This window comes from Callithrix jacchus, chromosome X, assembly GCF_049354715.1.
Source record: "Callithrix jacchus isolate 240 chromosome X, calJac240_pri, whole genome shotgun sequence".
In the NCBI taxonomy this organism is placed as follows: Eukaryota; Metazoa; Chordata; class Mammalia; order Primates; family Cebidae; genus Callithrix; species Callithrix jacchus.
This window is the reverse complement of record NC_133524.1, coordinates 125688440-125716036: the sequence shown is the minus strand read 5'-3', so window position 1 is coordinate 125716036 and position 27597 is coordinate 125688440. Positions and strand designations below refer to the sequence as shown.

At 48.0% G+C, this 27597-nt stretch overlaps 1 protein-coding gene across 20 annotated transcripts in view; it reads right to left on the bottom strand.

Annotated features, from left to right (window-relative positions):
* The window catches only part of BCORL1 (BCL6 corepressor like 1), a 76608-nt gene that overhangs the window by 2544 nt on the left and 46467 nt on the right, over positions 1–27597 (bottom strand). For all 20 annotated transcript variants that reach the window (XM_078362282.1, XM_078362289.1, XM_054251442.2 and 17 more), the window contains 6 exons: positions 24924–25150; positions 21056–21277; positions 18086–18252; positions 16118–16263; positions 3921–3998; positions 2647–2803 (listed from right to left, as the gene is read on the bottom strand). In XM_078362282.1, coding sequence (XP_078218408.1) covers positions 2647–2803; positions 3921–3998; positions 16118–16263; positions 18086–18252; positions 21056–21277; positions 24924–25150 — 997 coding nt within the window. The remainder of the gene's footprint in view (positions 1–2646; positions 2804–3920; positions 3999–16117; positions 16264–18085; positions 18253–21055; positions 21278–24923; positions 25151–27597) is intronic.

Sequence of the window (27597 nt, the reverse complement as noted above, 5' to 3'; positions counted from 1 at the left end):
AAGCCCACTTCTGACAGGATTGCAAAAGAACCTTAAACTGTGGTTCACTCTGCGGCATAGCAATGGGGGCTCAGCGTGGACGGGAACTTTTTGCATTTGACACCCTTCTGAAAGTGTTGGAGTTTTTTTACAATGAATCTGATTAGGACATTTTGTCTTTGATTAGGGTTAATTATATACTTGTTCGTCTACTACACTAGACAGTGAATTCTTCGAAGGCCAGAGCTGAGTTCTGGTCCCCAGGGTTTGACCTGGCGCAGCTGTTGAAGACATGTTTATAGAATCAAATGTTCCATTCCAGTGCCTTAAACATCTAACCAGACCCACGATCCTTATCCCTAAAATGCAACATTACTCCCAAATGACAGCAAGTTCTTATCTCACAGGAATAGGAAATGGAGCGCTTTGGGTTAAGAAAAGGGGACTAGACAGATAGCACACACTTGGACCATCACTTCCAAAGAATGGGAAAAAGCCCTGAAAACATGCACACTAGTAATGAGAATTCAGTCTTGCTTTGGTGATTCAGAAGGTCCTTCTGCATGCCATAGGGCCTCTGAGGCATCATTCTACACTAGCACCCCCACCCCCAACTTCTTCAAGAACAGACATTTTCACAGTGTGCTGCAGCTGTGGGGAAGGGCAGCTCTAGAAGGAGCGCTGGAGGATGTCATGTCAGGAAAACCAGCTTTGCTGGTACTGGGCTCTGGGCTAACCACGTGCCTGCCACTGGCTCACTGAGGGGCACGCAGCCCTCGGTGGCCCGTGTTCTGTCTGCACCTAATGCAGACTACCCTGGTCCTTTTACTGCCTGAAGCCCAAGATCCTATTTCAGAGAGAGAGGTGCTGAATACATCGGAGGAATTAATTAACCATGCAACACTATATCCCAGAGGCCCCTCCTTGCCCTCAGGGATCAGCTTATGCCCAGAAGAATAAGGACCAAAAGCCCCTGAAACTTGATCTCTACTAGTACCATCATATACGCTATTTTTATTCTGATCAGGCCGTGTGTGTGTGTGTGTGTGTGTGTGTGTGTGTGTGTGTGTGTGTAGGGGGTTGGTGGGGTGGGGGGAATGCAAAGAAACTGTGGTGTAATGGTTAGAGCCCTAAACAGAGGCTCTTACTTAAAGACCTCCTAATCCATTGTCCATTCAGCTCCCTATCCTGTGAATATCATGCTGGTTCACTGGATTATTTTATTTTATTTTATTTTTGAGATGGAGTCTCATTCCGTCACCCAGGCTAGAGTGCAGTAGGCAATATCAGCTCACTGCAACCTCCACCTCGCAGGGTCAGCTGATTCTCCTGCCTCAGCTTCGCAAGTAGCTGGGATCACAGGCGCCCACCACCACACTGTTTTGCCATGTTGGCCAGGCTGATCTCGAGCTCCTGGGCTCAAGCGATCCACCCACCTCAGCCTCCCAAAGTGCTGAAATTACAGGCAAGAGCCATCGCACCTGGCCGCTGGCTTACTGGTTTTTAACACGGAGTTGACATTTAAAAGATAGATATAAAAGAAAAATTATCCTTACAATTGTTTGCAAAAGTATTTGAAATACATGAAAACACCAATCAGAGGGAAAAAATCATGGAGACTAAGAACAAAAGGGCGATTCAGCCTGACTTCTTCTTCTCTCAGCCAGTACTTCCACACGTTGACATGTGGAAAAATCCAGCAAAAACCACGGCCCTGCTGGCTGCCGAACTCCCTCCAGGACTATCGAATAAACTATTAAACTGAGTTCAATCTAATGTTAGTGTCAGGTATACTCTGCATCCTAGTCTCCTTAAACGGGTGATCACCGATATAATATGCTGTCATCTAGGCTGACAATGTTGGCACCACCACCACCACATTACTAACATTATGGCATTGAGGGCCGGGCGTGGTGGCTTGCGCCTGTAAATCCTACCACTTTGAGAGGGTGAGACAAGTGGATCACAATGTCAGGAGTTCAAGACCAGCCTGGCCAAGATGGTGAAACCTCATCTCTACTATAAATACAAAAATTAGCCAGGCGTGGTGGTGGGTGCCTGTAATCCCAGCTACTCAGGAGGCTGAGGCAGAGAACTGCTTAAACCCAGGAGGCAGAGGCTGCAATGAACTGAGATCACGCCACTGCACTCCAGCCTGGACAAAAGAGTAAGACTCTGCTTCAAAAAAAAAAAAAAAATCCTCAATAAACTACGGTACTGAGAAACTAGGCTGCGGATTACTGAAGGACCCTAGTGGCCCCATGGCTATGGCAACCATATGTCCTGGCTTTTCCAGCAATCTCAATTGCAAATACTCTGTTTACCCCCAGAAACCACAAAAATGTTCCAGAGATTCTAGCAGTTCATCTGCCCAAGTGTCTCTCAGATCATCTCTTATACCCAGTAACAGTAGAAAAAAGCCTTCAGAGAGGGAATCTAGATTTGGGGTGCAGGAAATGCAGCTAGTCAATGTCCACGGAGCCTGCAGCCTCTAGAGTTTGAACAGAACTACTCTAGGTTAAAAGGGCAGGCTAGCCTTTGTCATGTGTGATGGCACTTGTTCGCCAGGTCTTCACTTCCTTCAGGAGAACGCCACCTTCCCAGTGAGGTGGTTCACTGTTGCTAGGATCCTGGCACTCAGTCACTGTGGGTCTCTCGGACACTTACCCGCGGGACACTGACACTTGGAGGTTGTAGCAAGGGAGAAGAGGCTTGTCTGAGAGTTCGAACATGAATTCGTCCTCTTCCATCGGATCGTCTCCTTCTTGATCAGAGCTCCCAGGAGGATTATGTAGCAGGTCACAGGCAAACCCGTCTCTTTCCTCTGTAAGGGGAGCATATAGAGAATTAGGACTCAGATACATGCACAAAACTGAAGAAAAGAAATGTACCAAGCAGATAAAGGGGCATGGAGGGGGTGGTTGGGAGATAAATGACAAGGCCACAGGCCCCTAGTCAGGAACAAGTTTTGCCAGTCCCATGGCTCACATCCTTGGGAAGGCACATGAAAGTTCTAGTCCTGAAAGAAATCTTCTGTGGCCATTCTGTGGCCAGAGATTTATTATATTTCTCCCCGCTCCAACTGGCAAAAGCAAGGTGACGTCAAGGATGACCTGCTCAGCTGTTGGAGATGGAAGCCTGAAGATACTATCAGCAGACAAGGGCAAGGTAAAAAGACGTCATTCTCTAGCTTCAGATTTCCCAAGCTGCCTCACTGCCTGGGGGGCTCCCAGGAAGCCCAGAGGGGGCTCTGCAGGTTCCCTTCCCCAGCCCACATTCTGGGTGTGGCCAGTTACACTCCATCCCGACTTTCTCCCCTGCAGCTTCCCCCAAGGGTAGGAGTGGGTGCTTCCTTTCATCTTCAGGCCCCTAGCCCAAAGGGCAAATGCTAGATGACCACCATGGACAAAGACGTGCTGATCTTCCAAGAGAGGAAAGCCATGGCCAGAAGGCTAAGGACTCCGAAGACAGTAGCTATTTGGAAAACTGTGTGTGCATCCTGGGGGCAGGGTAGGGAGGGAATGGGAGCTGTCAGGTGAGGGGTGGGGTCCCTCTTGAGGGTGAGCAATATTGGAAGATGTGACAATGCTCGTAGGGCTTCTGGCAGGGTTAAGACAAAGCCAGGGAGAAGAAAGGGACCTTGGAAGAGAATTGTTTAAATGTCCAGGGTGGGGTGCGGTAGAGGGCTAATGAGGAATGGCTGTGTCCAAATCAGTGGCATATTTCCTGGTTTAGGCAAATGACTTCTGAGTCTGCAGGGAAGGATGGGGTCAGGGTCGGGGTCGAGTTGGGTCTGAAAGGGTCTGTAAGCCATTAAAAGCGGAAGAAGGGATAACGCCACAGGGTTACTCCTGTCCTTGAGAAGACCTGGTGAAACCCGAGCCAAATCCCACATCTTGGTGCCACAGGTGAGGGTGGGAAGGATCCCACTTCAAACTTACCCAACACAGAACTGCTGTAAAAATCCCAGGATACACTGGGATCACCCTCTGCTCGGCCCTGAAGATCCGAGAGGTGATCTGATGAAAGAAGAGCAGGCGATGAGACCAGGAGGAGAGGCTGAAGAAGGAATCTCCAAATGAAGTCATTGCATACAGGGCGAAGGGAACGGGAGAAGGGAAGGAAGGACTACGAGAGAGGCCAGGAGTGACCAGAGAGACACACACTTCCTGTTCTTAGTCAGAGACTGCAAACAAAGGGACAGGAGACCAATCTAACCCATTGACTGCCTGGTGTTTGGCCCAGTGCTTCAAAAGAAAAAAAAAAACTCAATTTGCTTCCATTTTATTTTATTTTTGAGTCAGGGTCTTGGTCTGCCACACAGACTGGAGTACAGTGGCATGATCATAGCTCACAGCACCTTGAACTCCTGGGCTCAAGTGATCTTCCCACCTCAGCCTCCTGAGTAACTGAGATTACAGAGGCACACCACCACACCTGGCTAATCCTTTTTTTTTTTTTTCCATTTTTGTAGAGGATGAGATTTCGCCATGTTGCCCAGGCTGATCACAAACCCCTGAGCTCAAGCGATCCTCCCACCTTGGCCTCCCAAAGTGCTGGGATTACAGACATAAGCCACCCCGCCCAGCCCGACTCCCAACATTTTTAAATTGGGCAATTTCACTTAAAAATCCAGACTTCCCAATATTTTTGTGAAAAAAAAAAATCTGATCTGGCAACACTGTAACCAAATTCCTGCACGTCAACAGCTGGCTAGAGGGAACAGCGACACATGCGGGCTCCAATTCGCCACTCCCCACCCACCCAGCCTGCTTCTCCCTTTTAAGCCTGAAGGCATTAATTTAGGTTTGGGACTTCCATTTTACATGGAGTAGAGCTTTACTCTACAAGCAGACTCTTAGACCGATCCCAGGATTTTAATTCCCTATTGCTCACAATGTTCATTTACTGAATCACAATCTCTCCAATTTGTAGTAATATGAATAAGCATAAGTCCTTCTGTTTCATCTTTGAAAACAAGAGAAAAGTGGCGAGGTTTATCCTCATAAAATCCTTTTGCTTCCACTCCTAGGTATATACCCCTGAAGAACTGAAAACAAGTGTTCAGATAAAAATTTACACATGAGGCTGGGGACATTGGCTCACACCTGTAATCCCAGCACTTTGGGATGCCGAGGTGCCGGATCACTTGAGGTCAGGAGTTTGAGACCAGCCATGGCCAACATGGCAAAACCCCGTCTCTACTAAAAATATAAAAATTAGTCAGGTATGGTGGCGCACACCTGTAGTCCCAGGTACTCAGGAGGCTGGGTCAGGAGAATCGCTTGAACCTGGGAGGTGGACGGTGCAGTGAGCCAAGATCATGCCACTGTACTCCAGCCTGGGCAACAGAGTGAGACTCTGTCTCAAAAAAAAAAGAAAATAAAATGCATATCAACAGGAAGAAAAAAAAAACTTATACATGAATATTCACAGCAACTCTACTCACAAAAGCCAAAAGTTGGAGACAATCCAAATGCCCATCAATGGATAAAATTTGTGATGGAAATACACAATTGTTCAGCTGCTGTGGAAAAGTTTGGTCAGTCCTCAAAAGGTAAAGCACAGCATTACCATATGACCTAGCAATCTCACTCCTGGGTATATACTCAAAGGAACTAAAAACAGGTTGTCAGACAAGTACCTGTCTGTGTGCACGTTCACAGAAGTTCTATTCATGGCAGCCAAAAGGTGGACACAGCTCAAACATCCATCAACGGGTGAACGGATGAACAGACAAAATGTGGTATATCCATACAGTGGAATATTATTCAGCCTTTAAAAGAGATTCTGACACACACTACCCGTATGGATGCTACATGATACAAGCCAGACACTAAAGGTCTCATATTGTATGATTCAATCAAGATGAAATGTCCAGAAGAGGCAAACCCATAGAGACAGAAAGCAGATTGGTGGTTGTCATGGCCTGGGGGGAGGGGGAAGGAGGAGTGAGTGCTTAATGGGGACGGAATTTTCCTTTAAAATGATGACAAAGTTCTGCAACTAGATAGTGGTGGTGGTTGCACAACATTGTGAATGCACTTACAGTCACTTAATTGTATACTTTAAAATGGTTCAAATAGCAAACTTTGGGTTCTGTGTATCTGACCACAATAAAACAGTTTTAACAATCTTTTGTTTACTTGCTCTACAGACAGACATTAGGCCACCCTTTAGCCTCCTTATTTCCTAGCTAGGTACTATCTAGTAGAATCATTTCACCTCTTAGTCCTACCTGGACACAAAGCAGGTCCAGTGGCTTTCACAACAAATCCCACTGTATCATCTGTGGCTCAGCCAATATGCCACCCAGTACAACTGGTGAGCTGACTTAGTTGTGTATGACTGCCACCAGCCTTCAGGTGACACCTGGGCAACCGGACAGGGGAGAGTCCAAAGGGCACAGGTGAGGTGAGGGTGCCCCCCGAAAAGCAAATCCCAGGAGGAAGTTGGTCAACTGAAAGGAGCAGAGCTAGTCTCCCCCAATGGGAAGCACCACCATGACCCAATATCCCTTTGGGATCATCCTGTCAATAACAACACCTATAGCATTGTGAGCTACTGAAATAACTCATTTCTTTAGCAACCTTCTAGGGGATGAAGGGTTTCCCCAGAAGGAAAAGGCAGCCAGAGAGAAGCTTTCAGAGTCATGGCTGAGTAACCAGACTGGGAAACCTCTAGTCACGTACATTAGATCTGTGTACTCCCTGAAAAATGACTGCAGTCCCGCTGCCAGCTCAGGTGCTCCTCTGTACCCCATGTTACTTGAGGGTTGGAAGTAGTTTCTTCCAGAAACATTTGTCAGTTAGGTGGGTGCGCCTAGCCCTGTGTTAGGTGCATGGGAGATTATGGAGTGAGAGCGTAAGTTCTAAAAAGACAGGGACCATGCCCATCCTGTTCACCATTGCCTCTGCCATACCTAAGCCCAGTGCCTGGCACATAGTAAGAGCTTAATAAATATATGGACAGGAAGGGAGGGAGGAATTCCCACAAGGTGAGACTAGAGAGTGCGTGCTTAACCAACATGCTGAAACATATGCATTCAAATGACTGCTGTCCCCCTCCCCCATGAGAGGTCACACAAGGATTCCATCAGAGCAGCCCTAGCTCACCACATTCCTGGGGCTCCTCTCTGGGAACTGCCTTCAAAGCCTGGGGCACATTCCTCTAATTCTCTTCACTGACTACCAATCGTTGTCATTTGCAGGTAAATTTGCCTTTTTGAGATAGGCAAAAGTTAATTGGCACGAGCAAAGATGCTAAAGCTGAAACAGGCCATGAGTGGCATGCAGGAGGAGCTCCAAGATTTGGTCGACGGTGCGTTTCCATTCACATTTCCTCATGGACGTTCACATACAGTCCGGATGAAGAGGGACCTTCCTTTCCCTTGATTCCCACCACCCCAGCCACGCTTTCAGCCCTTTTCTCTTATCCCTTCCTTGAAAAAGTACCCTAAATCCAGCAATTCCAGTCCTAGGTATATGCCCAAAAGAACTGAAAATGGATATACTCAAACAAGTATTTGTATATGTGTGCTCACAGCAGCTCCATTCAAAACAGCCAAAAGGGGAACACAGCCCAAATGTCAATCAATGAATGGATAAACAAAATGGTGTCTATATCCGCATAAGAGAATATTAGCCATAAAAAGGAATGAGGAATTGAAACCTGCTAACACACGGCTAGACCTTCAAAACAGTATTCTACATGAAAGAAGTCAGACACAAAAGTCTCCATACTGTATGATTCCACTGATATGAAATGTCTAGAATACAGATATCCATAGAGACAGAGAGATTAGTAGTTGTGGAGTACAGGGAGGAAGAGGGATTGGGGAACAGCTGCTTAATGGTTATGGGCTTTTATTTCGGGGTGATGAAAATGTTTGGGAGGCTGGGCGCGGGGGTTCATGCCTGTAATCCCGGCACTTTGGGAGGCTGAGGTGGGCAGATCACCTAAGGTCAGAAGTTTGAGACCAGCCTGGCCAACATGGTGAAACCCTATCTCTACTAAAAATACAAAAATTAACTAGGTGTGGTGGTGCACATCTGTAATCCCAGCTACTCGGGAGGCTGAGGCACGAGAATCGCTTAAACCTGGGAGGCAGAGGCATCAGTGAGCCAAAATCGTGCCATTATACCACTATACCACTCCAGCCTGGACAACGAAGTGAGCAAGGCCATTGACTTGTGGCACAAACACTGTGGGACCCCAGTCCATTCCAGCTGAACGCAGCCACTGGTTGTGGACCATCTGCCAGGCCCACCCTGAGCATGTGTGTTCTTTGCATGTGATCCGGGAAACTGACTGAATAGTAGTTTTCTTGCTTTGGTGCTCAAAGTGGTTTTTTCCCCCAATAAAATTATTTAATTGAAAAAAAAGAAAGAAAATGTTTTGAAACTCGATAGGGGTAGCTGCACAAAGTAGTGAATATAGTAAATGTCACTGAATTATTTGCTTTGTTTTTCTTGTTTTGAGAAAGTCTTCCTCTGTCACCTAGGCTGGAGTGCAGTGGCATGAACACAACTCGCTGAACCTCGACCTCCTAGACTCAAGAGATCCTTTTGCTTCAACCTCCCAAGCAGTGGGGACCACAGGTGTGTGCCAACATGCCTGGCTAATTTTGGTTGTTGTTGTTGTAAAGATGAGGAATCACTTTATTGCCCAAGATAGTCTTGAACTCCTGGGCTCAAGTGATCCACCTGCCTTGGCCTCCCAACGTGCTGGGATTACAGGCATGAGCCAATGTGACCAACCTAATTATTTGTTTTTCAATGGTTAATTTCATGTTTCATGAATTTCATCTTGATAAATTATTTATTTAAAAAGCACCCGCAGAGGCTGGGTGCAGTGACTCACACTTATAAGCCTAGCACTTTGGGGGGCCAAGGCAGGCATATCGCTTGAGCTCAGGAGTTCAAGACCAGCCTGGGCAACATAGTGAAAACCTGTCTCTACAAAAAATATAAAGATTAATTTAGTGTGATAATGTGTGCTTGTAATCCCAGCTACTTGAGAGGCTGAGGCAGGAGGATTGCTTGAATCTGGGAGGTCAAGGCTTCAGTGAGCCCAGATAGAACCACTGCACTCCAGCCTGGGTAACAAAGTGAGACCCTGTCACTAAATAAATAAATAAATAAATAAATAGCACTCTTGGACCTTGTGGTAAGAATATAGCCTCTCACCTCAATTTGAGAGGCTGCCCCAGCAGTTTGTCTATTTCTCAGGGTCTGAATCATACACCTCCCCATCTCCTCTAACTCACCAGCTACGGGACACAAAAAGGCAAGAAAAACTAAAAACAAGTGGTCTTCCCCAATAGACCCCAGTATGTAGTGCTCCCCTCCCTGTGTCCATGTGTTCTCATTGTTTGTCACCCGCCTATGAGTGAGAATATGCGGTATTTCATTTTCTGTTCTTTCGTCAGTTTGCTGAGAATGATGTTCTCCAGATTCATCCATGTCCCTACAAAGGACATGAACTCATCATTTTTGATGGCTGCATAATAATCCATGGTGTATATGTGCCACATTTTTCCAGTCAAGTCTATCATCGATGGGCACTTGGGTTGGTTCCAGGTCCAGCGGGGTGGGGGGAGCTGGGGAGTGATAGCATGGGGAGAAATGCCAGACATGGGTGAAGGGAAGGAAGACAGCAAATCACACTGCCACGTGTGTACCTATGCAACTATCTTGCATGTTCTGCACATGTACCCCAAAACCTAAAATGCAATTAAAAAAATCCATCTTTATCAGAAATTTAAATTGTAAAGTAGCCAATTAATCTTTCCTGTATAAATAGTGCTTATTAAGCCCAACTTAAGAAATTCTTACTTATCTTAATGCCATGAAGATATTTTCCTCTATAAACTTATAGAAGCTTTGTGTTACCTTTCACATTTAGGTGTACAATCTGAGTAGGATTCATTTTATATATATAATGTAAAGTAGAAGTCAAAGATGACTTTTTCTACATGAATATATACATTCAGCACCATTTACTGAAAAGACAATCCTTTTTCCACTATGTTGTAAGGGTTTTTTCATTGTAAAAGAGATAAATGTATATGCGTGAGTCTGCTTCTCAATTTTCTATTCAGTTCCATTGGTCTATTTGCCAATATCACAGGGACTAATTATGGTAATACTACAGCAAATGTTAATAACAGTAGTGTAACTCATCCCAATTTGCCTTCTTCATAATGCTCTTCACTGTCCCTTATTTTTTAACATTCTTTCTTGGACAGTGCTTTTTACTTCATTGATATTTGCATTTATATGTATAAAAACAAACTTCAATTTGTTGTTTTCTATGGCTTCCTAAAACAAGTGATTTGGTTATTCATTTTTATTCTTCTTTTTCAACATCTGCATTAAAATGTATATGGTGTGTGTATATATATAATATTTTAGTCTAAAGTCTGCCTTAGCATTTAACAAATTGTATGTCATATTTTGTTATCATTGTTTATTGTTTTTAATTTTCATTGTTATTTTTCTTGGTTCCATGGGTTACTTAAAGCATACTGCTGAATTACAAACAATTATACATTTGCTAGCTAATTTTTTTCTGTTTGACTTCTAGCTTAATTCCACTATGTGTTTTCAATTCTTTGAGATATGCTAATGCATTCTGTATGGCTCAGAATATGATTGATTTAAAAATGAGTGTTGTATACTCCTGGCTGATTAATAAAATATCTGCATTATAAAGAAAAAAAACAAGTGGTCTTCAACGTGGGGTCATATGGCAGAGGTCTCTAGCAGGAAAAACAAAAAGCTGTGATTAAATGACCTCAAGTGGTAAACTGCTAACCCTTTCGTCAGTGGAAGGCAGAGCATCTTGATACTTCCTCTAATGTCCCAAACCAAACTGCATCAACTCCGGGCAAGCACGACATTCTTTCCGACAGACGAGGAAAAACAAGTCTGTTTTCCTTCAGCCAGCTTGGATATTGGTCTCTTCTTCAAAGGGACAAATGTATATCAGTCACATACCTGCCCGTAATTTGGCTGCAGGGGGAGGCCTTCCAAAGGCCTCTCAGGGAGTTTGGATGGCTTGGCACTCCAAGCCCAAGCATGAGGTAGAAAGGGTTCAATGTCTGGCCTCCTATACCCAGGACAGCACGTGAAATCTAAAAGGTGCTCACTAAATGGATGGATGAATAAACGAATAAAGGAGTGCCAGTCCATCCTTCATAATCTCAGGAGAAATGGGCCTCACCTTAAGCCAACCCAATATAAAAAAATCTACATTTACAACCCAGATGGATTATCCATCTTCTGCTTTATAAAAGGACTCACTGCAGGATACCTGAAAATAGTGACATTTCTTTGTACTTAGAAAAGGATTTACTGCTGGGTGCGGTGGCTCATGCCTGTAGTCCCAGCACCTTGGAAGGCAGGGGCAGGCAGATCACCTGAGGTCAGGAGTTCAAGACCAGCCTGACCAACATGGTAAAACTCCATCTCTACTAAAAATACAAAATTAGCTGGGCGTGGTTGAGGGCGCCTATAATCCTAGCTACTTGGGAGGCTGAGGGAGAATCGCTTGAACCCAGGAGGCAGAAGTTGGGAGTGAGCCAAGACTGCACCATCGTACTCCAGTCTGGACAACGAAAGCGAGAAAAGAGAAAAGGATTTGATTCCCCGACAACTTTTCCAGAACAGGGGCCTTTGTACAAAGCCAGGGGAGGGCTACAGGAGGCATAACCCTGATGCTCATGCTCACCTTTTCCTCCCGCTGAAAATGGAGCCCTGTGCACCCTACCAGGATTCTCCTTCATATTCTGCCCAGTGGGACTCCACTAGGGGAGGATGAAGATGATTAATCGACAGAGGTTCTAATCAGGCAAATGCCTGGGGACAAAAAGCCAAAAGCATTTGAAAGACCTCAGCCAGACAGCAAGATAAAAAAATGAAAATCTGAAGTCCATGTCAAGACATCCAGGTATAGGGGCTGAGGAGGTGGAGCAGTGGAGGGAAACACTGCTCCAGCCTCCCATTTCCATGCTCAGGTGCTCCCTGCAGCCACCCTACCAGCCTACCCAGTGGTTTCTGGAGATTTGCCAGGGAGGCATGAAAAATGAGAGACAAACACTCAGCTGAAGGCATCCAAACAGCCCCTGAGTTTGGCTGCACAACATTAGGAATATACTAAACGGGCCAGTCGCAGTGGCTCATGCCTGTAATCCCAGCGCTTTGGGAGGCTGAGGTGGGCAGACTGCTTGAGGTCAGGAGTTGGAGACCAGCCTGGCAAGTAGAGTGAAACCCCATCTCTACTAAAAATACAAAAATGAAGCGAGCATGGGGGCGCACACTTATAGTCCCAGCTACTCAGGAGGCTGAAGCAGGAGAATCACTTAAACCTGGGAGACAGAGGTTGTAGTGAGCTGAGATTGCGCCACTATACTCCAGCCTGGGGCCTGGGTGACAGAGTGAGACTTGTCTCAGGGAAAAAAAAAAAAAAAAAAGGAATGTACTAAATAGCACTGAATTGTTCACTTTATTTTTTGTTTATTTTAATTAATTTTTTTGAGACAGAGTATCACTCTGTCACACAGGCTGGAGTGCAGTGGTGTGATCTCGGCTCACTGCAAACTGTGCCTCCTGGGTTCAAGCAATTCTCTTGCCTCAGCCTCCGAGTAGCTGGATGACAGGCACACACCACCATGTCCAGCTAACTTTTGTATTTTCAGTAAAGACAGGGTTTCATCATGTTGGTCAGGTTGGTCTTGAACTCCTGACCTCAGGTGATCCACCCGTCTTGGCCTCCCAAAGTGCTGGGATTACAGGCATGCACCACCTCGCCTGGCCTGAATTGTTCCCTTTAAAATGATTATGTTAGGTAAATTTTACCACAATTATTTAAAAGTTCTCTGAGGATTGTCCTCTCACATAGCCCACAAACAGCCTTTGAGCCTAAGTGCCCCCTGTTGTGTGGTAGCCTGCTGACTCCTGCTAGTGCCTGCCTCCCTGGGGTGGTAGGCCAAGGTCCCAGGCTGCCTTTGCATGGAAAAGAGCTGGCATACTTCATAGCACCCCACTGGCTCCTGACTCCCACTATTAAGCCAGCTCCATGCCCATACATTGAGCAACAGGCCTAAATGAAGACCAAGCATGGTGGCTCACACCTGTAATCCTAGCACTTTGGGAGACCAAGGCAGGAGGATAGCTTGAGAACAGAAGTTCCAGAACAGCCTGGGCAGCATAGCAGTACCCTGTATCTCTAAAAAAAAGATAAACTACAAAATTAGCTGGGACCGGTGGCACATACCTGTGGTCCTAGCCACGTGGGAGGCTGAGGCAGGAGGATTGCTTAAGCTAGGAGTTTGAAACTGCCCTGAGCCAAGATCGTACCACTGCACTCCAGCCGGGGTGACAGAGTGAGACCCTGTCTCTAGTAAATCTTTAACAAATCTAAATAAAGGTGCTCAGTCAGGAAAGCTAGGAAGTGCTGGAGTCTCTAGCCTGGGCAATACAGCAAGACCCTGTCTTAAACACACACACACACACACACACACACACACACACCCTGAAGTGTTAGAGTTAAGAAATGTCTTCTCTGAATTCTGCAACATACACTGGCATTCAAGTTAGTTTCAAGAGGTGTCAGAAAGGGGGCTAGCAGAAGTTCGAGACCAGCCTAGCCAACATGGCAAAACCCTGTCTCTACTAAAAATTCAAACATTAGCCAGGCATGGTAGCAAATGCCTGTAATCCCAGCTACTCGGGAGGCTGAGGCAGGAGAATCTCTTGAACCTGGGAGGCTGTAGTGAGCCAAGATCACACCACTGCACTCCAGCCTGGGTGACAGAGTGAGACTCTGTCTCCAAAAACAAAACAAAACCAAAAGCTGGCTAGTAGTTGGGATGAGGAGACAGAAAGATGAGAGAAACATGTTTATTTCTCTCCTTTTTTTTTTTTTTGAGACACTGTCTCACTCTGTTGCTCAGGCTGGAGTGCAGTCACTACACCTGGCTATTCTTTAAATTGTTTTGTAGAGACAAGATCTCTCTATGTTGCCCAGGGTGGTCTCAAACTCCTGGCCTCAAGCAATTCGCCCACCTCAGCCTCCCAAAGTGCTGGGATGACAGGTGTCAGCCACTGCGCCTGGCCTATTTCTCATTTTTTAACTACTTAAAATGGTTTCCATATTCTGACTCCTTTGAGGTTTTGGAGAAGGGATTGGGGAAGCAAAGAGTTCATCCCCTTACTAAGGTGGTCAGAGTGTTATTTAGATGTAGGAGCCCCGAGACTCTCAGTCTCTAGTGGTGCCTTTGTCACATAGAGATGCTCTGGATGCTTGCTTGTCTCAGATTTTCCTGGGAATCCAATGGTATGCAGATAAACGTGGATGTGTTTAAGAGAGAGTGCATGTGTGCACAGCACGTGGGAGGGGACCAAGCCCTCCAGGGATGGTTCGGCTAAGGGAAACAACAGTCACCACTGGCCCAGGACAAATACCTGAATGGACATCCCAAAGCTGCTCTGCCCCTCAAGGACAGCAGCTTGGAAATGCAGAGCTGGAGGGAGGGAAAACAGAAAAGGCAGCCATCCTGCCCCAGCCTGGGAGAGGCTAGTCAGGCTGTGCAGGCCTGCGGCCCATGCTCCAAGGTTTGGACCTGGGTGGAGGATATCTGGGCAGGAGTCAAGATCTCCCGTGACAGCCTCCCATTACCCTCCTCACCCCTTACCTAGTCCTCCCCTTCCACAGGGACCTTTACTTAGGTGCCTTTTGTTTCTTCCTCCATCATCAACTACTCAGTTAACCTTTGTTGGATAAACAAATGAGCCCCTGGTTGGGAGCCTGGAACTATATCTCTGGGAGTGCAGAGGTTCGAAACTAACCAGGGTCAAAGCTTGGGTGAGAGGAGGAAGCAGCCTTGGGCCAAGCCTTACTCCTGTTGGCTCCTGGCCAGAGTGGGGTTCTAACCATAATACAAACACAGCAGCCTCCAAGGAGGTTCAGAGCTACAACTGCCAGCTGCTCCGTGGCTCAGGCGGTCTGAAGAAGTCACTGCTAGAGCAAGGGCCAAGCTGTGATGTCACTAAGAGGCGGGGTTCCTTTATTCAGAGGTCAAGTCTGAGGAGATTCCTACTGAGCATGCCCAAGCTAGACTCCCCTCCTTCCCTCCTCCCCCTGCCCAACTCTGTAGAGCTATCTAACTGCAGACAAACAGCTGCTATCCACTAATGAGAAAATAAATGCATGTTGGCTTGTGGCCCTTGCCATGGGCCTCAACACCAGACACTTTCCAGAAGGGGCAGGTGAAGGAGGAAAAGAAAGGAATGGAAGGAAGGGGGACCCTGGGATGCGGCAGGGACATCGCAGTTCCCACAGGCGAGGGCTGTAAAGAATGAAGCCTTGGGAAGCGTCCCAGGGGTTCCACTTCGATCACAAACAAGAAGAAATTGCAAACACAAAAGCAAAATGCTAAGTGTCACTTCGTTGCAACTGACATCCCACTCAAAGCACAGGTCAACACATTCTGCCCCAGCTAGGTCTATTAGTGGGGTTGCTGCCCCACACAGAAGCCCACCTTAGATCCTTAGCTACTATATGGGTCCCTATGGGCTCCCCAGGCCCTGAAGAGATGCACACACTTGCAGTAAGGGGATAAGAAGAAAAGGCCTTTGGGCTTTTTCAAGCAAACTGAGATTCTTGAGATCTTTGTTTATTTTATTTATTTATTTATGTTTTGAGACAGAGTCTTGCTGTATCACCCAGGCTGCAGTGCAATGGCACAATCTCGGCTCACTGCAACCTCTGCCTTCCAGGTTCAAGTGATTCTCCCTGCCTCAGCCTCCCGAGTAGCTGAGATTACAGGTGCGTGCCACCATGCCTGGCTAATTTTTGTATTTTTAGTAGAGATAGGTTTCGCATTGTTGGCCAGGATGGTTTCGAGCTCTCGACCTCGTGATCCACCCACCTGGGCCTCCCAAAGTGCTGGGATTACAGGCGTGAGCCACCGCAACCAGCCAATTCTTGAGATCTTTGAAGGAAAGCATGTGAAGAGGGCAGATGTCCCTCCTGGGAGCTGTTTGGGGTGGAAGGAGATGAAGAGGCCGCCCTCACAAGTTCAGAAATCAGAGGCTAGCCCCAAGGACAACAGCGTCAATAGGACCATGCTTACCACTGAGAAAGCGCTTCATGCTGTCGCTGCTGGCCAGCTTCATGGCTGTCTGACCTGAGTAGGTAGCCAGTGTGGGATCAGCCCCATAGGACAGCAGGAGCCAGATGGTCTCCAGGTTGTCGTTGACCACCGCGTCATGAACTGGCCTGCGGAGGTGATACAGGGTGAGGATAACAAGGCCCAAGTGGGAACTGGGCTGTGTAGACTCCAGGCTCCCACATTAGGGAAAAAACCTGAGCTGACCCTGAGGTAACATTGGGGTAATATGGGTTAAGACTTAGGACAGGGGAACCACCTGCAGCCTTGCAACTCTCCACTACCATCTCTCCAACTCCTCCTCTATCTATGCCCCTTCTTCCTCTGTCCCCATGGCACAATGTAGCTCTACTGGTGGTTGTGGAGTTCACTAGAGAATGGGTCCCTGACCTAGGATAAAGGTAAGGCAGCTGCACGGAAGCTGGGCACAGTAGCTCATGCCTGTAATCCTAGCACTTTGGGAGGCCGAGGCGGGTGGATCACTCGAGGTCAGGAGTTTGAGACCAGCCTGGCTAACATGGTGAAACCCCGTCTCTACTAAAAAAACAACAATTTGCAGGGCGTCACGGCAGGCACCTGTAGTCTCAGCTACTCAGGAGGCTGAGGCAGAACTGCTTGAACCTAGGAGGCAAGAGGCTGCAGTGAGCCAAGATTGTGCCACTGCCACTGCACACCAGCCTGTGTGACAGAGCAAGGCTCCATCTAAAAAATAAAAATAAAAAAGAGTAGCTGCAGAGTGATATGAAATGAAGGCCCTGGGTGACTCCCTGAGAGCAAAGATGTGAGGAAGGGCTCCATACGCCAGGCAGAACCCAAGCGGAGCAGCCTCCTGGATCTGCAGCTCCTATCTCTAATTTGCCCAAGAAGTAGGCAAGTAGGCCCTCTGGTAGAACAGAGGAGAATGGATACAATTTCTCTAAGACATAGCAGGTCTTACAGTGTCTATAGATCAAATTTCAAAAATCAAACCTGGAATATTACCCTCAGGTCAGCCTCCCAGTTCCTATTCTGTCTGAGATAGGTCTCCCACCAGGATGAGTTGAGGGCAGCCCGAGTGGTCTTCCTGGTGACAGCTGCACGTGATGGAATGATCCCTAGACAACCACAGCCTCCCCTTAGTAACCAATGTGGCCTGGCCATCTGGGAACTAGCTCATTGGCCCCTGCCCTAAACTGGTTCCCTCTTGAGCCTGTAGAAGTCTTTCCAAGCCAGGCGCAGTGACTCACGCCTGTAATCCCAGCACTTTGGGAGGCTAAGGCGGGTAGATCGCCTGAGGTCAGGGGTTCGAGACCAGCCTGGCCAACATAGTGAAACCCCAAAAAATTAGCTGGGTGTGGTGGTGGGTGCCTATAATCACAGCAACTAGAAGGGTTAAGCAGGAGAATTGCTAGAACCTGGGAGGTGGAGGTTGCAGTGAGCCGAGATCACTCCATCGCACTCCAATCCGAGCAACAAGAGCGAAACTCCATCTCAAAAAAACAAAGAAGTCTTTCCAAAACTCCTCCTGTCAAGGCCTCTCTGCAACCCGCAGTCTGGTGTGCTGTGAAGGTTCAGGTTGTAGCAAGGTCTTTTTTGAGATGGAGTCTCACTCTGTCACCCAGGCTAGAGTGCAGTGATGTGGACTCTGCTCACTGCAATCTTCGCCTCCCAGGTTCAAGCGATTCTCCCATCTCAGCCTCCTGAGTAGCTGGGATTACAGGCGCATGCCACCACACCCAGATAATTTTTGTATTTTTAGTAAAGACAGGGTTTCACTATGTTGGTGAGGCTGGTCTCAAACTCCTGACCTCATGACCCGCTGCCCACCTCAGCCTCCCAAAGTGCTGGGATTACAGGCGTGGGCCACCATACCCAGCCAGTGAGCAAGGTCTTTTGCGTGAGGGGCTGAGATGGGAGTGAGGATGCGAACTGGGGGAGATGCAGCCCTCTTGCCTCGTGCCGTCCTGCGCACTGCAGTTCACATTGGCCCCATGCTCCAGCAGGATGTTCAGGATGTCGGTCCAGCCCCGAGAACAAGCCTCATGCAGGGCTGTGTAGCCAGCATTGTCACGGTGATTCACGTCCTCGCTGTCTTTCTGGAGGCAGTAGAGAACAACATCCTGTGGGGACAAGGACAACTCCATGAGCAAAGAGAAGGCTAATTCTTGAACTTATCCCCCTGAGACTCAAAGCTCCCCAAATATCTGAGGAGTCTCTGAGCCTGCCCTGTATAGCAGGGTCACACTTCAAAATCTTTCATTAACAGCATCAGTTTTGAGCCACCATTGCCAGGACCCCAGCTCTGGGCTGTTTCCTTGGCAGTGGAGAGATTTATATATATATACGCAGTCTCACTCTGTCGCCAGGCTGGAGTGCAGTGGTGCAATCTCGGCTCACTGCAGCCTCTGCCTCCCAGGTTCAAGTGATTCTCCTGCCTCAGCCTCCCTAGTAGCTGGGGCTACATGCACACGCCACCATGCCTGGCTAATTTTTGTATTTTTAGTAGATGGGGTTTCACTTTGATGCCCTGGCTGCTCTCAAACTCCTGACCTCAGATGATCCTCCCACCTCAGCCTCCCAAAGTGCTGGGATTATAGGCATGAGGCACCACGCCAGCCTGCAAAGACATTTTTTATGGCCAAGGACATTTTTATGGCCACTATACTCATCTGGGTAGTGGCTGTTGAGGTGAGGTCCTCAGAGAGGCTGACCTGCCTGCCCAGAGCTCAAGAACTCAGACCTCGAATCCCTGAGCTTGGCCAGCCAGCCCCAGACCAGGGAAATGAGACGTGGAGAGCACAGCCTCTGGTGGCAATTCAAGAATAAGGAAGACAATTGTTTTAAGGATTATTCCTGGATGCCAGTCTTAGCAGGACCAATGTTCAAGCCAGGACAGTCAGTTGTAGCCCTCCGCTCAAATCAGAATAATCCAATAGGCTGGGCACGGGGGCTCACACCTGTAATCCCAGCACTTTGGGAGGCTGAGGCAGGCAGATCACCTGAGGTCAGGAGTTTGAGATCACTAGCCAACATGGCAAAACTCCCTCTCTACTAAAATTACAAAAATTAGCCAGGTGTGGTGGTGCATGCCTATAATCCCAGCTACTCAGGAGACTGAGGCAGGAGAATCGCATGAACTCAGGTGGCAGAAGTTGCAGTGAGCCGAGATTGTGTCACTGCACTCCAGCCTAGAAACAGAGCAAAACTCGATCTCAAAAAAAAAAAAAAAAGGATAATCCAATAGTGCCATTCATCCACGCTTTAATAACTTGCCTTCCTTGGGTTGAGATGATGATATGACTACAGGTGGGATCCCAGGGACCTGAAGCACCCTAGCTCGCGTGGGATGAAGCTGGGTGAATGAGCTGAGGTGGGAGGAGAGAGGGTGGCAGTGTTAATGGCTGCCTGGCTTTCCAAACAACGGACCCCACCACTGGACCATTGCCAGTCCTCTCTGGGGCACTGGGGAGATGGGCCACTCTACCCTTCTGCCTGGCCGCTCACAGGCTGGCTGGCTAGAGTGACTGTGTAGCCTTTGTCAGGGGTGCTGCCACCAGTATATAGAAATTGTCAAGCTCCTTTACCAGGGAGAAAGCACGAGACTTGCCACCCTCCTCAGCAGTACAGATGTTTGCCTCTTCCCTAAGGCCCAAGAGGGCTCCTTCCACCCTCCCCAACAGGCTGCCCTAATGCTCCAGCCCTGTCCCATTGACCCCTCTGATGTTTCCTGTTTGCTGGTTTTGCCCAGGGTACAAGACAATTAAATTAATCTTGATGGCAGAGATTGGTCTTAATTTTTGTTTTAGGTCTCCCTCGGCAGGTATCCAGGCACCCACACTAGGTGCTCATGAAAGATGGGCTGCTTGGCTGGGCGCAGTGGCTCACGCCTGTAATCATAGCAGTTTGGGAGGCCAAGGCAGGCAGATTACCTGAGGTCAGGAGTTTGAGACCAGCCTGACCAACACAGTGAAGCCCCATCTCTACTAAAAATGTAAAATTAGCCAGGCATGGTGGTACATGCTTGTAATCCCAGCTATTCAGGAGGCTGAGGCAAGAGAATCGCTTGAACCTGGGAGGCAGAGGTTGCGGTGAGCCAAGATCACACCATTGTACTCCAGCCTGGGCGACAAGAGCAAAAATCTGCCTCAAAAAAAAAAAAAAAAAAAAAAAGTGGAGAACTATGGAGATGTCCAGGGCCTAACTTAATTATGGTGAATGAGTCAGTCTTGACCTACCCTGGCACTTGGGAATCAAAAGACCTTGGTTTGAATTCAGACTCTGATGTACATAGTAGTTGAGTGATCTTGGACATATCATTGAACACTGCAAAGCCTTGATTTTCTCACCTATAAAATGGGTATAATAAATCTACTCCATTGGCTTACTGTGGAGATTAAATGATATAAAGTAATCAAGGCTCTTAACATGACAAAAGAAGTGCTCAATAAATGCCAGCTTCCTTTCTTGCCTACTTTCTAATTTATAGAGAAGTAGTATAAGGTGGGGTTAGCTCAACCTTGCCCCTCAAACATACTCCTAACCCCTCTGCCAGAGACTGAAATGAGGAGAAACTGGAGGAGGAGATGAAGAGGGAGCAATAAATCACCCCTCGTCCCTTTCTGAGTTGGGAAACCACCATACAGAGAAATTCAAGATAACATGGAAATCCAAAAAGTCTTTTCCTGGTCTAGGAATATACTGCATGATACTGTTTTAATTGCATTAATCCCAAACTGACATTCAAATAAGCTTGCATTCTCACACACTGAGATCTGAGGGATGAGGGGCAAGGCAGTCCCAGGGCAATCTGGGCAGTGGAGGGAGGCCAGCCTTGGTTCAAGCACCAGAAGAGCCCATGAAGAAAAGCTTCTTCATGGATGCTCAGGCCAATGGCACCCTGTGGTCAGCGGAGAAGTCCCTTACCTTATAGCCAAGGCGTGCCGCCCTCTGCAGGAGGGTCTCACCAGCATTTTTGTTCACTATGAGCCGACGCGCCTCTGGGGGAATCTGCCGGGCTGTAGGTGACTCCGAGGCCTCCTCTGAGCTGGCACTTCGGGACTTAGAGGGTGTACATGGTTCTGTGGGTTTCACTGGGGTGGGAGATTTGGGAGATCGTGTCTTCTGCTGGCTCCAACGACCTTTGCCCTGGAAAGCAGAGATGCAGTCCTAGGTCAGGTCAGGCAGCTTATCTATTCCCCAGGGTCATCGCTGCCCAGTGCCAAGGCCATCTTACCTCATCTGTGTCCGTGCCGTACTTTGCTTACATTACCCCAAATGGCCGAGACTACTGTCAGGTTTGAGGCCACAGGCTGAGCCAGACACCAACCATGTCAAGTCCCTCCAGTATCAACCTCCAGTATCAACACAGGTTCCCTTGACTTTCCAGCCAGTGGGGAGATATGAGGAGAATCAAATGCTCAACCCCATAAACCAAGGAATGCCACAGGGATTGTAAATCAGAGATTGAGGGGATATCCCAGCTTCTCTCAAGACTCTGCATGCCTTCTTTACCTGCCTCAATCCCCATTTATTGAGGTTTTTACAAGTCCTATCTGTAAATAGGCAGAAGCAAACTCTGAGAGTAAAGAGAAATGAGATAGCTATTTTTTTTTTTTTTTGAGACCAAGTCTCACTTTCTCGCCCAGGCTGGAGTGCAGTGGTGCGATCTCTCCTCACCATAACCTTCACCTCCTAGGTTCAAGTGATTCTCCTGCCTCAGTCTCCCAACTAGCTAAGATTACAGGCATACTCCACCACGCCTAGCTAATGTTTGTACTTTTGGCAGAGACGGGGTTTCACCATGTTGGCCAGGCTGGTCTCGAACTCCTGACCTCAGGTGATCCACCGGCCTTGGCCTCCCAAAGTGTTGGAATTATGAGCGTGAGCCACCACACCTGGCCACATTATTACAACAAATATTTGTTGACCTGCTTCAAGCCAGCCATGTGCAGAGAGCCCTGGATGGCCAGAAAAGTTGCCTAGAAAGACATGAAGTCAGGAAAGGAGCAGTAGAGAAGAAGAGATGAGGGCTGGGGGCATTTGTTTCCTCTGGTCAATCCCAAGACAGCGAGAAGTCACAATCAGTCCCCATCCTGAAAGGGCAGAGAGGTATAAGCCCTAGCAGGAAGGCACTAGCTATGAGGGTACAAAGCTGCTTTATCACCAGGAGGATAGAGTGTACAATGGCAGGACTGGAGGATGCTGGGTAAAGTACCTAGGGTTTCGCTAAGCCAAGCCAGGAACAAAAGGGTGACTCTCCCTTCTGGGGGCCAAAGCTGCCAGAGAGCAGCAGCGAGGCAAACTGCCTGGGAGGAGGAGGAGCAAGAATAAGTGGGGGGATCCCTCCCCCTCCTCCTTTCCCCTGGCTCTGAGCCCCCGTGGGAAGAAGCCCTTGGCCAATGCCCTGCTTTTAGTGTTGCAGGAGCGTTCCCTGCCCTCCCCCACCCTTGCTTCCTGCTACAAAGCCCCGTGCCATGGGGGCAACCAGAGCAGGTGGTGGTAACTGGGAGAGAAAGGAAGGCCATGGGGAGGGACAAAAACCTCTCCAGGAAAAGACTGCAGCAGACGCATTGCCAGGCAGAATAACCAGACAGAAGCATGTGCATGTGCTGCTAAATCTCGGCACTGGTTACCTTTGTGTGGGCGAGGGCCATCCATCTGAGTGTCTGGGGAGGCACTGGGGAAGGGGAGTGGGAGCAGGAGCCTGGGATGCCCACCTTTTGCCAGCGCTGCTTGGGGTGGCAGCATTTTCTGTCCAACTGTCCCCCACCGCCCAGTGTCTCCCGGATACAAACAAACAGAAGCCACACATTCAGAGCCTGAGAGATATATGGAATGAGCCAGGTCTCCAGAGGCAGACAGGCCTGCTTCACATCCCAACTCTGTCCTCAGGACCACCCAGCAACCTCACACGAGTCCCTTAACCTCCTTGAGCCTCAGTTTCCCTACTACAAAATGAGGATAATAAAGGTGCCCACCTCCAAGTGCTACTGTGGGAATGAAGAGTGATAACATGAATGAACTGCTTAGCACAGACCAGAGTTCCCTGCTCTTTCCCTGGGCCCCTGTCCTCCTACACTAGGGGGTCAAGAGAAGGAACGCTGCTACCCTGCCACACCATGCCTCTGTTCCCTCATTCTTGCTTCCGCCCGAAGCACAATGATGCACAGCAACCCTCGGAGAACAATTTATGGTTATCAAAGCCTGTCACAGACATTGCTTCCTTTGTTCCCCCAAGCACCCTTGTGAGACAGAAAGGGCATGAGGCAGCAGCTCCATTCTTTAAGATGAGGAAATAAGCTCGATCGAGTCTTGTCTGAGCTGGAAAGAGGTTCTGGGAGGGGGAAGGGGAAGGGAGAGGAGATGAGCACCTGGGGCTCCCACCTCTTGCTAATGCCATTCAGGGATCCCAGTAAGAATCACAACCACCAAAGCGCCAGGCACGGTGACTCACACCTGTAATCCCAGCACTTTGGGAGGCCAAGGCGGGGAGATCACTCAAGCTCAGGAGTTTGAAAACAGCCTGGCCAACATGGTGAAATCCTGTCTCTACTAAAAATATAAAAATTAGCCACTCATGGTGGCGGGTGCCTGTAGTCCCAGCTACTCACAAGGCTGAGGCAGGAGAATCGCTTGAACCCAGGAGTTGGAGGTTGCAGTGAGCTGAGATTGTGCCACTGTACTCCAGCCTGGGCAACAGCGTGTGACTCTCTCTCAAAAAAAAAAAAAAAAAGAATCACGACCACCAAAACAAGTTGAAGACGGCTTTTTGGTTTTGGCTGTCCATGACAAACACATATTATGAGTATACATTTGAACCTGGACTCTCACTTCTCTCAAATGTAAAGTTCACCCAAGTTAAGGACTGATTTTTCCAAGGATACAACATGGAACCTAACACCAACAGCATGAATATCAGACATAAAAGAGATGTTGATTTGGGATGGGAGTTTTAGGAATGCTTGCCTGGCATTGGTGAATGTCTGCTCACTCGCTCCTATGCTTCCACGAAAAGCTAAAGAACCGAGGAGCAGGGGAGGGGAAGAGTAGCTAGAACCTGGGCCCCAGTGGAATTCCTTCAGCCCTGCCCTTAATCAACCTTTGTCTGGGACCTTACAAACCTTTCTCCTACAAGTTGTTTCCACCTTGATTGACTCAGAAAGTTCCATGATTTGTTTCCAGTAAGTTAAACCCAGACAAAAGCTTCTTGATTGGATGTTAGCAAGCTACTCAGGCCAACATCCTGCCATATGCTTTAACTGTTACTTAACTCAAAGAAGATCTAAACATTGTAGAGGAGGCCGGGCAAGATGGCTCACACCTGTAATCCCAGCACTTTGGGAGGCCAAGGCAGGTGGATCACCTGAAGTCAGGAGTTTGACACCAGCCTGGCCAACATGGCAAAACCCTCTCTCTATATAAGTACAAAACTTAGCCAGGCATGGTGGCGGGCACCTGTAATCCCACCACTCAGGAGGCTGAGGCAGGAGAATCACTTGAACCCGGGAGACAGGTTGCAGTGAGCTGAGATCACGCCACTGTACTCCAGCTTGGGCGACAAGAGTGAGATACCGTCTCAAAAAATAAAAAAGATTGTAGAGGAAAAGCCATCATGGGCCAGACCTTAGTTAACCATAACTTTAGTTTCCATTCTTCAAATCCACCCCACCCCTCTGAGAACTAGTTTGAGAATGCCTTACTAAATATGGGTTAATTTGATCCTCCCATCCCTTCCCTCCCTCCTGCCTCCTCTGCCCCACACCTTGTACAATTCCCCTTGATAGCAACGCACCTTTGCCTCTTCTGAGACGTTTGCCATGTGCTTGGTCTTGCACTTTCGTTTTCCTGATGGCTTTTCTGAATTTTCAAGGCAGGCTGGCTCCTCCAGGTTATTTGGGAGGAAACCATTTGGTGAATCCGAGATCCCCTGGGCTTTGTTGGGCAAGAGGAGGTTCCTGTTCCTGAGGCGGTGCTCCAAACTTTGGGAGGAGGAAGTCTTCTGCTTACGGGCCTTTAAATCTGAAGGCAAGAAACAGGAAAGAATGGATATCAGAGAAATGGAACACAGAAAAGCAATGCCTTCCTCTAAGATGAATCAGAGGACTTTGGGGATTAGAACTGCAGTGCAAAGCTGTATAACTATCAGCCATCGATATCTAGTGCAGTGCTGACTATACCACTAAATGCTTCTTGAATGAACACTACTTCAACATCAAAGTCCCTCCTCTACAAGCAGGAGACAGCTCCCAGCCCTGCCAGCAGGGGGCGGCCCATCTGGCCAGCCCCAAAATGAGGGTAATTTTAACAGGATTTTTCCCATAGCCCAGAGCAAATCAGAATTCCTTTTCACCTTTTCCCCCATTCCCTTTGTCTCTTTCTCCAGTCCTGTATGAAAGCAAATCTGACGGCACTGCTTACGTTAAATATCAAGTAAACGGGGAACAGGGAGGAGAGGGTAGAAGGCTGCCTTCATGGCCTCAGCTTACCCACCTAACTGCCCCATTTTTCACTTTCCGAGGACACAAAGATCAAAGCTACAGGAACTCCCTAAAACTAGAAAGCACCATGAGCCTACTTAGCTGGCAGTCAAGGGCAGAAACCTGCTGCCCTTTCTGGGTGAAAATCAAGTCACTGGTGTCAGTGGAACACACTAGCAACATCTCTAGTTTAGCCACAGCTTGCTGAACAAAGCACATTCTAATTTCAAAGAGGCCTGCCGGGAACTCCATTTTCAAGAGCTTCATCCCACAGGGTCTGTCCTAACCCCATGTGTAGGGGCGACTGATTGTGTGTTTAGCCTTGTCTCTCAAGATCAGTACTGCTTGGCTTGGCCATCAATAGTGTGACTGGCTGGGTACAAGTCCTAATTGCTCTGAGCCTCAGTTTCCATATCTGTAAAATGGGGAGAATATAATCTACATCACAGGAGTGGTATGAAAATTAAATAAGGTAACACATGCAAAACCCCTTTAAAAAAATGTTATAACAAGTAAGGCATCACTACTGTGTTATTTAAGCACAAGCTCTTGAGGTAGAGCCATGCCCACATGTTATCATCCGCAAAGGAATGAGCACCATGCCTAAAAACTGGTGAAATGAAGGGACTGAAATCGAAGAGTCCTCAATTTGCCTCCCCCAACCCTGACATGGGCTCTCACATGTGACATTGCCAAAGGCAGATCCAGATGTGGGAATCATGATTCCAGCATGAGGAGTTGGCTCCAGTTTATGCACAGTTGCTGGAAGGCCAGCTGTCATGCCACCTTTTCTCCCAGCTAGCTCCAGGCCACTAGTGGGGCCCCATAACCTGTCTGGGAATTGCTGTACTACATGGTCTCTAATAGCATTTCCAGCCAGAATGTTCTAAACTCGGGCTTTTGGTGCAACACATTTGGGCTGAGGCAAAAGAGGAAGGAACAGAACCATGCCTTGTGAGGACCCCAGGAAACATGAGGAAGTCCTACTACAGTGTTCAGTGCCACAGGCAAAGAAATGGCCCCCCACCTTGTTTACCCAGGGCAGGGCAGGCTCTGGTGTTTGTTCAGTTGCAGAGAAGTGAAGACTTTATAGTAGCCCACAAAGGACTAAAGAACGGAGGTGGCAGGTGTGTGAGTGGAAGTGGTTCTTCCTACCTGCTCTGCAGGTCAAGAAGGGAGATAACCAAGACCAGGATGAAAAGAAAAGTCAGAGGGCACCAGGTGCCGTGGCTCATGCCTGTAATCCCAGTACTTTGGGAGGCTGAGGCACATGGATCACAAGGTCAGGAGTTCAAGACCAGCCTGCCAAGATGGTGAAACCCCGTCTCTACTAAAAATCCAAAAAAACATTAGCTGGGTGTGGTGGTGGGTCCCTGTAACCCCAACTACTCAGGAGGCTGAGGCAGAGAAATGCTTGAACCCAGGAGGCGGAGGCTGCAGGGAGCTGAGATTGGCTTTTGCCAAATTCCTGCACGAAGATGCCATTATCAGAACTGGAGGAAAGTGACCAGACCACATGCCAAATCCAGCTGCCTCAAAGCAAAACCCTTAGACACATCCACGGAGGAAGAATGACCTACTTTCCAATAACTAGAGCTGCCCCCAAATCAAGTAAGATGCCTTGATTGGGAGTGGTCTCTGCATTACGGGAGGTGTGTTCATGAAAAGGCTAGATGGCTACCTGTCAAGAATGCTGTGGAGATCTCTATCTCTGCATTGGGTGGCAAACTGGACCAGGTAACCTTAAAGGTCCTTCTGGTTCCAGGCGCCAATAGGTTCCACAGGAAGCTTCCATGCTAGAAAACCAGCTGCCATTAGAGAAGATTAGGTGATACACAAAAAGCTCCTCTTCACCCTAACACAAGTGGCTGAGGCCAACAGCTTGATAACTCATTCCTGACCAATCCATTATTGCTCTAGCAGAAGACAGAGAAAATTGTCCCCACTCTGTCACACAGTTGATGAAAATTAGCTCAATTATTCTCTTGA